The sequence below is a fragment of the Arvicola amphibius genome, chromosome 5 (genome assembly GCF_903992535.2).
Source record: "Arvicola amphibius chromosome 5, mArvAmp1.2, whole genome shotgun sequence".
Taxonomy (NCBI): domain Eukaryota; kingdom Metazoa; phylum Chordata; class Mammalia; order Rodentia; family Cricetidae; genus Arvicola; species Arvicola amphibius.
In genome coordinates this window covers 114,235,557-114,248,779 of record NC_052051.1, presented here as the reverse complement: position 1 = coordinate 114,248,779, position 13,223 = coordinate 114,235,557, and the positions used below count along the sequence as shown (strand labels likewise).

The 13,223-nt window shown below is 42.2% G+C and overlaps 1 protein-coding gene across 1 annotated transcript in view; it reads right to left on the bottom strand.

Moving 5' to 3' along the window:
• Positions 1 to 4,514: 4,514 nt before the first annotated feature.
• The window catches only part of Pcdhac2 (protocadherin alpha subfamily C, 2), a 45,813-nt gene continuing 37,104 nt past the window's right edge, over positions 4,515 to 13,223 (bottom strand). Inside the window, 1 exon segment of the mRNA XM_042055053.1 lies at positions 4,515 to 4,825. Within this exon segment, the coding sequence (XP_041910987.1) occupies positions 4,515 to 4,825 (311 nt within the window).

Here is a 13,223-nt window from a genome sequence, read left to right as displayed (position 1 = left end):
TGCAACCCTTCAAGGCAGTTCCTCGTGTTGTGACAACCATAAAACTATGCTACTTCATAACTGCAATGTTGCTACTGTTTTGAGTCATAATGGAAATATCTGATATACAAGATATCTTATTGGAGACCTCCAGAGTGGTCATGACCCACAGGTTGAGAACTGCTATCTTAATGGGTAAATCCTTCACTCTACACAGGAGACCCTTACAAAGCAGCCTTAAGGGACTCATCCTGACTTGTCTTTTATCTCCTGTATGAGTCTAGGCGACTCTAAGATGTTCTGGTTCTGCTCTTAGCCCAAGCCTCACCTCTCTTACGCTGTTAGACTCACAGCGTTCGATCCATTTGAACATGAAGGTGACTTCAAGCCCAGGGTGTCTCCAGATTACAGATCATTGAAGTGAAACAGATGTAAACAGATGGATCACTCAACCCTTTACATGAAGAACTGGTTTCTATCCCCGACAGAAATAAGGGAAGTGCTACGGGACTTTTTTTTTCCTCCAAGGCTGAGCAAAGATGTGTCTGAGTAAATTCATTTTTAATTTGTGTTTATCATTGTATATGTGAGTGCATGCACGTGCCACAGCTCATGGGTGGTCAGAGAATAATTCTGGAGAGTCAATTTTCTCTTTCCATGGTGGATTCCAGAGACTGAACTCAGATCACAAGTGGCTGATTGCACCTGCTAAGTCATCCCACACGAGTTAGATTTTGTTTTTCAGATAGGGTTTCTCTGTGTAGCCCTGACTGTCCTGGAGCTCGCTCTGTAGACCAGGCTGGCCTCAAACCACCAGCCTCTGCCTCCCAGTGTTGGGATTAAAGGTGTGCACCACCACCTGGCTAGTGAGTATTTTTAATGCTAACTCCATGTTGATTTATTTTACTGTCTCTAATTTACATTTTGAGGAATAAGATAAGTCACAACCCTGCCTAACTGGTCTAAGAAAAAGAGGTAAGGAAAAGGATTGTTGATGATAGTGACTATTTCGTGAGCACATAATGTGCCAGAAACTGTGACTAAACCTTTTGAAGACGATCTTGATTTTTAAAAAAAGAAAGTCTCCACAGATATAAGGCTTGTACTAAGAGCTCATGGCTTTGGGAGTGAGGGAACTGGGGCTGGAAAACTGAGAGCAGGGTCTTACCAACCCCCACCCGTCTAGTTACAGAGAAATACTGTGTTACTAACAGGCATAGTCCCTACACACCCCAATCAGCAACTGCAGTCCTTGGGGAAACCTTGGAGGGGTTTATTTCCTTTCCACTTTAAAAGTGAGCTAAGCAAGTTACGTGGTCATCCCCTCTCTCAAGTTTCCCCTCTCTTTTACTATTAACATTCAGGGCTAGAAATCTCATTTCTTGTGGGGTCCTCTCCTGTGTATTGTAGGGTGTTGAGCAGTGTCCTTGGTCTCTGCCCACTAAAAGCTGCTGCAGCCTCACCTCCAAGTACGGAAGACAAAGATGATTCCTGACATAAACTGATGTCCTCCGGAGGTAAAACTCCGTACTGAGAAATACCACCTCTAAAGCCTATGCTCGTCAAAATTTAACTTCAAAAGAATAACATCATCTACCTTTACGGAACATACCTGCATGGGCAGAACCTGCCCAGGAGGGTACCCTACAGCCAACAAAAGTTCATTTGTGGGAGCAGGGCGTGTGTGTGTGTGTGTGTGTGTGTGTGTGTGTGTGTGTGTGTGTGTGTGTGTGTGAGAGAGAGAGAGAGAGAGAGAGAGAGAGAGAGAGAGAGAGAGAGAGAGAAAGAGAGAGAGAGAGCCTGTGAGCCTCATTATTTGGCTTCCTGAGCCTCATTATTTGGCTTCCTAACCAGAGTGAGATACAAAGCTAAACAAGCAAATGAGATGGCTGGGGTAGGGGCTCTAGTGATAAAAACTGATTGGCTGCAGTTCTCGTCAGATTAACATAGTAAAGTGGGCTGTGAGTGATTTTTCTATTCCATCCTTGTTTGCCCCAGTGATAAACAAAAACCAGGGTGACAGCCAGATGCCCTTCAGCGCTAACAGCTAAGGATCAGTGGTGCCCCACTTTCTCCTCCTCTTATACTTAGAAATGACCACCATTGCTCTCACACCACCATGTCCATTTATTAGCAATAACAGAAGAAATACCAATAGCACCAATTGAAAATGAATCCACATGACGTGTTTTATCCTTACAGCTGTAATAACTAGTAACTAACATGAATTGGAAAGCACTTCATAAATTTAAAAGTGCTGTACATATACATTATAGTCATCATCATTAATAAATTAGCCCGATTCTCCTAGTTCAAAAGGCACGTAAGGTCAGTTACATGGGCTTCAGTGGGGCAAAATGATCACAACCTACAATGCAGCAATGGTTCACATGTGTTGTCCACAAGTTTTACCCCATGCAATCCTGCAGAGCTGAAGTTACACACCCTTCAAAATATGGGAGAATGAAGCTAAAAGTAGACAAGACAGGTTTTTTTTGTTTTTTGTTTTTTGTTTGTTTTTTTTTAGATTTTATACCTTTTAAAACAGACTCCTACCTTTTTTATAGTAACTTTAAATAGATAAATATAATTAAACTTCTAAATTGTGCACAACAAACTTAAAATGTCTTCTTTATGGTAACAGTAAATTTTATTACTTTCTATGAGCTGATATTCCGGATAGCATTTCAAAGCAATCTGCAAATTCAAAGAGGTCAGATTGGTACAATTTTGTGCTTGCATACCCTCAGGGACTTTCTTCGGCATTTATTCCAGAATTGTTACTAGAAAAAAAAAAAACAGCTTTATCCATTCCCTTGCCAGCAGGAATCTTGGCAAGAGACAGCCCTTGGCTGACCATAAATAAAATTCCTTGAATCACCAGCATCTTGATTTAAGAAAGAAATTTTACTGTGTCTTTCATACAGAAAAAGCTGATTAACAATGGTTTAAAAAAAACACTATTTCACTGTTCCACAGGTGTACAAAAGGAAATATAATGGGCTTACATTCAACAATAAAGCTTAAAGTTCACTCTAGGTAATAGTTGCATTAACATTCACATACACAAGCACAGAGTAAGTATATCTCAGGAGTCTTATAATAGCATACAGCATACATATGGGAGATCGATTCAGGTAACATCATAGGTGTTAGTAAGATTAGCAATTCAGAGTGTTATAGAAAAGGAAAACTAAACAAGGCGAAGGTGTAGGCTAGCACACCGAGACAATCACAGGATCAAAGGAATGAAAAGTCTGCTCACTGTCTGTATGAGAAAATGATATTTTTCTTCAGTTTCTGGGCCTTGAGATAGTGGGTTAGAGAAGGTTGTGTAATCAAAGTGCACATCATTTTTCTTAGAAAAGAGAGAGAGAGAGAAAGATCCTTTTATTTAGTAATTACTACATGCAAAGAGGCAGCCCCAGAGTGACCTGAAAGAGTAAAGCTGTGATTGGCAGGTGGCCGGTATAATACAGATGTTCCAGGCAATTCTCTTAAAGCACTTCTGTAGCAGCAATGATCATTTTCAATGGCTGTAGACTGGATTCTCTTTTGAGGGGAGTTGGGGGAAATTGTATTCATCTTATTTCTTTAAAGGTTTATAGCTATAGACTTTCTCTTTTTTTTAATAAATCTATGAAACAACAAAGAGCATAAAGTGAGGTGCTGGGGTTCTTCTTTTGCTTTTGCATATGTGTTGTTGGAAAAGGATATGTCCTTTTCATAAACATTGTGTGCAAAAGAATTTTTAATAGCGTGAGCACAAGGACGTGTACAGGAAACACATCAGATCTGCTTCTGTTGCCCTGGCTGGCCCTCCATTCAACACTTGAGCTGCTGGCTTGTGTGCATAAGTAAAGCAGGTTTGGAGTACAGAGATACTACAGCCAACAGACTTGAGGGGCTCCCAAAGCTTTGTCAGTGGGGGTGGTTTCGTCAGCTAGAAGATGACCACCACACCTTGTGTTGAGAAATTGAGAAAGTCTGGTCCCTTTTAACTTCACATTTCCCCCTCCAGACCGAAGACTCCCGATGCTTCTGTATCTTTGTTTCTGTATCTTGTGTCAACTAGTCTAATCTGGTCCACCCCAGCCAGTATCAGGCTCTTGAACACTCATGGTAGCTACAAACACCCAGTGACCACAAACACCCAGGCTGCTCAACCTAAATACCTGTCAGCCTGCCCTGCAAATGTCATCAAGATGCCTGAAGCACAGGGCAGAGAGTCCAACTCTCACTGGCGGGGCTGGGAAGCCTCTCCTTTGCGGCGCAGGAGAAAGGAAACTTGGGTCTGCTTTTTAGGTTCTGAAAACAAGCCAGAGTGGAGAGAAAGAGTTAACACCAGACTTAGGAAAGCTTTTAAGACAAAACCTGTTCAATGTGATCAAGACAGACACAGGGAACTTTCTGCAGATTTCTGAGGTCTCTAAGAGGGCTCATGTCATAGGAGAAAGGAGCAGGGAGTTGCTACATGGGAGAGATTTGCCATTATTACAAAAACTGGCTAAGTGGCTTGTTTCCGTTTGGTGGCCTCACTGGTCACTGTTGTCGGTCGTGCTGTTCCCTTTCTCTTTTTTCTCCTGGGCCTTGTTACCCTTCTTCTTTTTCTTCTTTTTCTTGGTCTCTTCCTTTTTGCCGAAGGTTATAAAGTCGCTTTTGTCAATTTGGTTGTTAGCAGGCTCCTGCCGGATGGAGATGATTGCAGGAGATCCTGGGATAATGAATTTGTCTGGCAACTCACCGGGACCGGGCTGTTTGGGGTTGCCTGGTCCGTATTTAAAGGTCCAGCTGTTGCTGTTGACACCAGCACCCACCGGAGGGGACACCTCTCCTGCCTCAGGTTCTGAAAGACAAAACATCACAAGTCAACAACAGCGAATGTATGCCTTCTCTTACGACACACGCAAGTGAGACAAACTGCCCTCAAGTCTGAGGGGGAAGCCGGTGTCTGGAAATAATCAGCAGGGCAGATCTTCTTACCACAAAGCCCACACATCTAGTTCTCTAATGGCATGGTTTTAACTCTTTGTGAAGAATAAGGCAGCTGTGGTAGCTTTCCAGGGAACAAGGCATGAACTATACAGGCTTAGAATAGACAAGCTACTTTCAGTGTATGGATTATCGTCATTGATGTTCACTCGTTTTTGTTTGTTTTGTTTTTAAGACAGGGTTTCTCTGTGTAACCCTGGCTGTCCTAGAACTAACTCTGTAGACCAGGCTGGCCTCTGACTCACAGAGAACCACCTGCCTCTGCCTCCTGAGTGCTGGAATCAAAGGCGTGAGCCACCGAAGCCCAGCTTATTTTCACCCTTAATTCATGTCAAACTACAGATGAACTCTTTGAACTAATTATCCGTCTTAATTCTATGGATAGAAGAGAGATGAGATGGGAAGGAGTGGGGTACAGAGATCGTCACTCCATAATAGAAGAGGATAGACTCCCGCTGCACATTGAATCGATTTGTATGGATAAAGCATTCCAAGTCGATTTCATTTCCAAACTAAGCCTCCTTCTCCAGAGTGGTCACAGTCTATTTATACTAAGGCATATGCAAAGTATTGTAGAACTACCAAGGAGAAAATTATCCATTTTAGTGGAGGTTATATGGGGTTCTAGAGGTAAGGTGACGTTTGCACTGAGCCCGCGAAAGATGATTATGTATCCACAGGGGGCTCCTTTGCAAAACTTCTCCAAGAGTCACTCAAGTTGGAAGATACTCCATAAGATGCCATAGCAACTTTAGAGGGGAAGCCATAGCTGGAGAATGAGAGTGATGGTCTACCTGAAAAAGTGACCCCAGCAGCCATCACACTGGAACCTTTAGACTGCATAAGAGGGTTTATGCATCCGGTTGTGCTTTTTGGTAGACTGGCAGAAAGTTCAGCCAGACAGCTTGCTTGGGTTCACTTGCACCCGAGGCTTTCTTTCCCACTCACATCTGGTATTTCCATGCCTTGCTTCCTACAGTTTCTTAGGTGTCCCTGAGTACTGCCATTCTGAACGATGCCTGCACCAAGTTATCTATACGGGTTCCCAAACCAATGGTCATGTTTCAATTCCTATCCTACCCAAACCCTCAGAACTGTTGTAACTTCCTTCTTGAAGCAGTGACTCAGGAGTTCTTTGTCATGCAGGAGAATAATAACCCCCCCCATCTCCACGTAGGACTAGGCTCCTGTAACATGACAGCTTAACCTGAAAGGAAGCAGCTTGACAGCGTAGGCATTTCATATACACATAGAAACACCACGGGAATGGACAGTTCCTAAAGTGGTGGCTTTACGTGGGATTTCATAGGATTCCATGAAGAGCAGCGAATTTTCAGACAAGTGATAAGACAAAGGAATGAACTTTTTAGTCCCCAAGGACAGCAGCTTAAATGGCAGATGGCAACTGGTTGGTACAGGTTTGCTCTAGCTTGGATTGTTGCCTCCACAGAAAGGCTTATGGGGTGCAGAAACTTTGTAGATACTGTAGACTCAAGTCCAGGCCTAGTGCAAAGTTAGCTGCCTTCTACAATTTGCTCTCCTTAGTGTGTGTATGAACATTTTTTGTTTGCTTTTGTAAATCTATGTTTCACTTTTAGAAAAGCAAAAGAGGAGTCAGAGATTTTTTTTTTTCCTCTTGCCTTCTATATTTTGCAGAGGTGTCACCGGGCCAAGGCAGTCGGCGTTCTCCTGCCCTTTCTTTTTGCCTTTGCCCAGCTTCTTTTATGCCATCCTCCTCACCCATGTGTGTGATGGATTTGGCCTGTGATTCTCTTTATTATCTCCACATATTCCTTTCAGGGTCTCAGCCCTGTTTGAGGGCATAAATGACCATCTAAATGTGATAATAAAGTTGAGCATGGTGGCACAAGCTTATAATCCCAGCACTCGGGAGGCTGTAGCAGAAGGCTGGAGAAGTTCAAAGACAGCCTGGACTACATAACAAGTTCAAGGACAGCCTTGAACCATCTCAAAAATAAAATATAAACATATAAATAAATACACCAATGAGATACAGATTTGTATTTAAGGTTCCTATCCTTCTGTGCTATAATCTCCTATATCCAAATGCCTCTCTGATGCCTCTAATAGCTAATTTCACAGAAATGACAAACTGAGAAAGTCTGAAATCAAACTTTGGATTCCTTTCTTCTAGTTCTGTCTAAATCTTTCCAGTCCCAGCCCATGAGAGCTCTCATTGACCATGTTGTTCAAGTCAGGAAGTACAACACTATCCTTTGTTTTCCTTTACTGTCTACTCTCTGTTTACAACACTGCCAAGACTGACTATTTCTTTCTGCCTCTTATGTGTATCTGACTCTGTGTTCTCCCCATGTTCATTCTTTTCAGAACATCAGAATCTCTCACACAAACCAGAGCGATCGCTTCTCCCATTGCTTCACTGCTTCCTCTTGGCCTCTCTCTAGTTCCCCACACAGTAGCTGAATTATCTTTATTCTTTAAAGTTTTAAAAATGGAAGTAAAATTCTTTAAAATAGAAATCAGATGAGATCATTCTCCCAATTAAAATTATCCAAAATCTTTCTATCATCTTGAGAGGGAAAAGAGAAATTCTTTTACTATTGTATATAAGAACCATGAATAGCCGGTAATGTGATGTCCTTATTCTCCATCCTCTATAAATCTTCCCCACACCACTCTATTCCAGACTCACAGATGTACTTTCAGTTCTTCGAAAAATCCCTGGGCTTGTTTTGCCTCAAGCTCTTGAGAACCTTAGGTAGATTCTGAAGGTGTAAGATTTGCAGTAAGCCTTGGGAAAATAAGGGCTTTTCAATGCAAAACTTCTCCAAGATTCTAGCTGGAAGACACACCATAACATGTAATGGTTACTTTAGAAATGAAGCCAGAGCATCTCTAATGATCTCCCTTCCATTCTCTTCTTTTTTTTTTTTTTTTTTTTGGTTTTTTTTTTTTTTTTTTTTTTTTTTTTCAAGACAGGGCTTCTCTGCAGCTGTTTTAGAGCCTGTCCTGGACCTAGCTCTTGTAGACCGACCAGGCTGGCCTCGAACTCACAGAGATCCGCCTGCCTCTGCCTCCCGAGTGCTGGGATTAAAGGCGTGCACCACCACCGCCCGGCTTCCATTCTCTTCTTATAAATTATCTTTTCATGTATATGGGTATTTTGCCTCCATGGACGTCTGTATATCATGTGTGTGCACGGTGCCTGGGGAGGCCAAAAGAGGTTGTTGGATCCCCTGGAACTAGAATTACAGATGACTATGAATGAGCTGCCATGTGGATGCTGGGAATCTGGTCTTCTAGAACACTGGTCCTCAGGAAGGGCAGTTGCTCCTGTTAACTATTGATCCATCTCTCTAGGCCCTCCCTCCATTCTTATCATGTCCCCATTCTTCTAGTCTATATTTAAATGTTATCTCTTCAGAGAAGTGGCACCCAACATGGGGCCTGAATTTCCACATAGGGCCTAAGAAAGCTGAAAACAAAACAAAAGCAAATACGGCTCCTAAAGAGGCACTGCTATGCAGCCGAGCACTTGAGCAGCTGGCAAGCTAAGTTGAAACAGCAAGCTAAGTAAAAACACCTGCCATAGTGCAGGCACCAACTTCCTAGAGCTGGGGAGGTTAATGCAACTCTCAGTTAAACAAAGCTCTCAGTCAGTGCTGTGTCTAAGGCTTGGTTCTCAAGGACTTATAGTCATAGTTGATATGTTTTCAAGGCTAAACAGACATATTTTAGATAGATAGGTGATTTTCAAATGCATCAGAGACCTATATAATATGGCATTTAAGATGTTTAATAACCTAAGATTTTTCATGAAGGTAAGACACATCTGCTCCTGGAAGCACCAATCTGCTTCATAAAAGGATGATGGGCACCAAAAAACTCCATATGGAGATCACTTTCAATGTGCAAAGCTAGTCATTTGGACAAGAAACACTCCTTGCCTCGACTGCTGACAGTATACTGTACAAACTGGACACGCAAGACACAAAAGAAATAGACTGCTGAACTTTGCCAGTAAAGTGAGACAGTCCTTCAAAATGCCTGCTTCACAGAAAAGTCTGTCAGGAAGTATAGGCATATAGCCTGAAGATGGATGCTCCAATGCTGCAGAGGAACCTTAGATGGCTGTTCAGGCAGTCAGATGCTTCTGTCATTTCTATAGTTTTGGAAGTTGTTTGCTCTGCACTTCCTGTTTACTCAGGTAATAGTATATCTTTCTTGGGTCTCCGATGGAGTTGAAGATGAGATAGTTATAGTTTTCCTTTTTACCAAATTCAGAAAATAAACTTATATAAGAGATGTAAAGTTTATAAGGTTGGAAAACATGAAAGCTTAAATTCTTTAATCTAAGAAAATGTTTTGAGGTCTAAAAAGATTTATTTTTGTTGGTAATACAAGTTAGGATAGAAAGCAAATTAGGTGCACAACTTTGGACTCACCAAGATAGGATAGATAATGAAGTATTTTCTCCAAATTTGCCAAATGCAAATGGACTGGATATTGTAAAAGTAATTTTTACTTGATAATTCTTCTTACTGTATATATGTTAAAGCTAAAGCCTTTCTTTTTATTTTGACAAAAGGGGAGGGGGTAATGTTGTGAAATATCTGTTAAACTGTGCAAAGATGTGTTGCATTTAACAATGTAAATATGTTGCATTGTTGTGGAATATTTGTTTATGTAAAGATGTGTTGCATTTGTTTAACTATATAAAGATATATTGCTGTTTTACCTTGCCTGCCTAAAGCACCTGGATTGATAAAAATAAAAAGCTGAACAGTCAATAGCAAGGGAGGACAGATATGCAAGACTTCTGGGCAGGAACAGTTAAGTAGAAGAAGGAATTTAGTCTCAGGAAGAAAGAAGTGATGGCAGGGAGACACCAGGGGCAGTCAGCCAGACAGAGAAGAGGCAGGAAAGAGGGACATACAGAATAAAACAAAGGTAAACAGGTCTAAGGCAAAACATGGATGAATAGAAACATGTTAAATTAATTAAAAGAGCTAAGCTAAGGCCAAGCATTCATAATTAATAATAAGTCTCCATATCTTTATTTGGGAGCTCACTGATGACCCAAGAAAATTCCAACTACAAAGAAGTATTCTATAATCATTCTGGCCAAGCACCTAGTAGTTAGTATCTTCTTCACCTAGTTGAATCTAATTCTGCAAGATTTTCAAAGGCAAGGTATATAGGCAAAGATACATTCACCAGTATAACCAATGCCTAGTATAACTCCCAGCCCACTCATGTATAGAAATATTTGTTAAGCTGATGGATGAAAGGGTTGTTGTGAAAAGTAGAAGTGGTACCCATTCTGGTAGACCAAACAACTCTATACTGATGATGCTTTTGAAGTACAAAAAGGAAGTGAGGCAATGCATACAAAGTGGCAATCCTGATGCTCAGCACAATGGAAGCTCCATAAATGGTACCACATATGGGTAACTATATATATACAGTGCTTGGAACGGGGGAGCAGATAAGGCGTGAGATTACAGCAAGCAGGAAAGAGAGGGATAGAAAATGTCCTTCTCTCCTAAGCCCCTTTTCTCATAGCTCAACTCCCTTGGCAGAGTTAATGCTACAGCACTCCAGGGCAAGAGACATTGTTCCCCCTCTGAGGCTAAAACTAATTCCTTTCCTATAAAATAATCCAATCCTTAGCTTAGTTCAGTCAGAATCCAGCTGTTAAACTTTCAGATACAGGCTCCAACTCTGAAAGACTTAGAATAAAGAAAGGGGGAGCAGGGAAGGTATTCATTTTTGTTTGGAATCCAGGGCCCTTCATATGCTTAGCAAGTGCTCTACAAATGGGACACATGATCTGCTTTATTAATTTGTTGATCATTTATTCATTTATTTTAGTTGGGCAATTGTAGTACTTTTAAACAACAAGAACAACAACAAAACAAAACAAAACAAAAGAAAAAACAGGGGTTGGGAGAGCTGGCCCTGACGGCATGGGCCAGTAGAAGAGCTGGCTCTGCCCCTCAGCTGGTGGGCAGGGAGGGGTTGGTCCCAGCAGCCCAGAATGACCAAATCAGTTACCACCCAGACCCATATCCAGAGCTTTGAGTTGGCCCACCCCGACATCTACCCCACCTATGACCTGCAGAAGTGTGTGAAGGGGCTGGCTGGTCCTGCAGTACCATAGCCACAGGATCTCCATGACTGGGGCAACAGCAGGATATCCAAGAAGAGTTTCAGTGAGGGCCCAGTACTGATGATGTTCCAGAAGCCAGAGGCCTTGAACCTGACCAACAAATTTATTTCAATGAACATTTGCAAGTAAAGCTGAACAGACAAAGGGTGTACTGTGTGACACACCGCAGCTCCCAATGCCATTAAGACGAATGAAGAGCTGTTGGAGAGGCAGGAAAGACAGAGGAGCAAGGTGGACTTTATTTTGTTTTGTTTTTAATTAATATATTTTTAAGTTTTCTTTTGGGGGGACACTATGAAGGTGAGGGCAGATATGGAAGGACTGGGAAAGGAGCAGGATTGGGGCGCATGACAGGAATTTCTCGAGGAATCAATAAAAATTATGTTAATTAAAAAAACAAAAAAAAAGAACAGAACAACTGGGGATTGAACCTAGGACCTTGTACATGCTAAGCAAACATTCTGCCACTGGGCTATAGCCTAAGCCCTAAGGGATGTTTTAAAAGTGTTTAAAAACTTAGGATTTGGGGCTGGAGAAATGGCTCAGCGGTTAAGAGCACTGACTGCTCTTCCAGAGGACCCGGGTTCAATTCCCAGCACCCACATGACAGCTCATGAAAAATCCAGTTCCAGAGGATCTGACACCTTCACACCAATGCAAATAAAATAAAGATAAATAAATCATTAAAAAAACTTAGAATTTGGTGTTCAGGATTGGTGAAATTAGGTTTCAGCACCACCTGAGCGCTTTAGTTACCCTTACTAAAGCTCAGAACAGAAAAATTTCTGACCATTGTCTGGACTCTACATGAGGGCCCTCTTGCAGTCGTCACCCAGAGATGCAGAGCTCAGAGGGCCTTCGTTCTGTGAAGTAAAAGAACACAAGGGGCCTCACGCACCTAGGGAAGCCTTGCAGCAGGCCCACCTGCCAGCAGCTAAGTGACCTTTCAAAGGTCAGGTAGCTTCCTTGGCTTTCGCTTGCAGCCTTGGTTTTACCTGACTCAGGCTAAACTCTGAAGAGGCGGCGAGAGAGCCATCCAGGTACATCCCCCATATGTTCAGCTTCTGTGGAGCAGGAGAAAGTGTGGTTTCTCCAGTACTCCCTAGACACTCTGCTGCTTAACCTATTCTGGTCTCTGCAAAACACCTCTGAGGGCTTCAGCTGCATCTGCATTGTGACTCACTGAAGTGAAAGCATAGCTTAGGGATCTGAGCAGACAGCATTTCCTGGCCTCCTACTCAGAACTGTTCTTTGACTAAGAGACCTGAAGACTGCTAGTTTTGCCTGTTAAATGCTCTGCCTTTTGAGCAGATCCACGGATCTAATTCCGTTTGAAGAAGATGGTAAGGGAAGATGCGACAAGCTCCAGCAGCAAGCCATTCCTAGCGAATGGTTCACAGAGGAAATCTCTCTCCTTCAAGAGATGCCTCCTCTCCTCCCTAGAGCTCCCAAAGGCCCCTCCCAATACTCCCAGGGACTGAGACACAATCAAGAGCTGGTCCTGGAGGCTGAAGCAGAAGTATTACAAGTTCAAAGTCAGCCTGGGCCATGTAGTGAAACCCTGTCCACAGTTTTTAAGAAGGGAAAAGTCTGGGAATATAGATGAGTGATAGATTTCTTGCCTAAAATGCAGAAGGCCCTGAGTTCAATCCGCAGGATCAGGTGCACCCCACAAATGCAAATAAGTGGGCTTCTTAGCTCTTAGGAAGAGGATATAGGAAATACCAAGCCCACAAGAGTTTGGGTCCTTAGGAAGAGCCCTTCCAGATATTCAGATGACAACTCAAGATTTAGAAGTTTTACTAAAGTTGGATCACAATTATGAAAAAATGCTTTTTGTTTTTTTTTCTTTCTTTTTGTATTGGCCAGTTTCTTCTAAACTTAAAAATTAGAACAGCGTGCATTTTCCGAAAATACAAACCTTCACTTTTCACTTTCAATACTGCTTTCTGTAAGTAGCTGGTTGGCAACTTCATGTAATCCTTTAAGTCACTTGGGCACTACCCAGGGGTCTTTGAGCAAAAATTCCTATTTTTCCTCTTTCTGGCTAAACTATGCCTGGCTGCATGGGTTCGGGATGTGCTTCAGGGACTAGGAA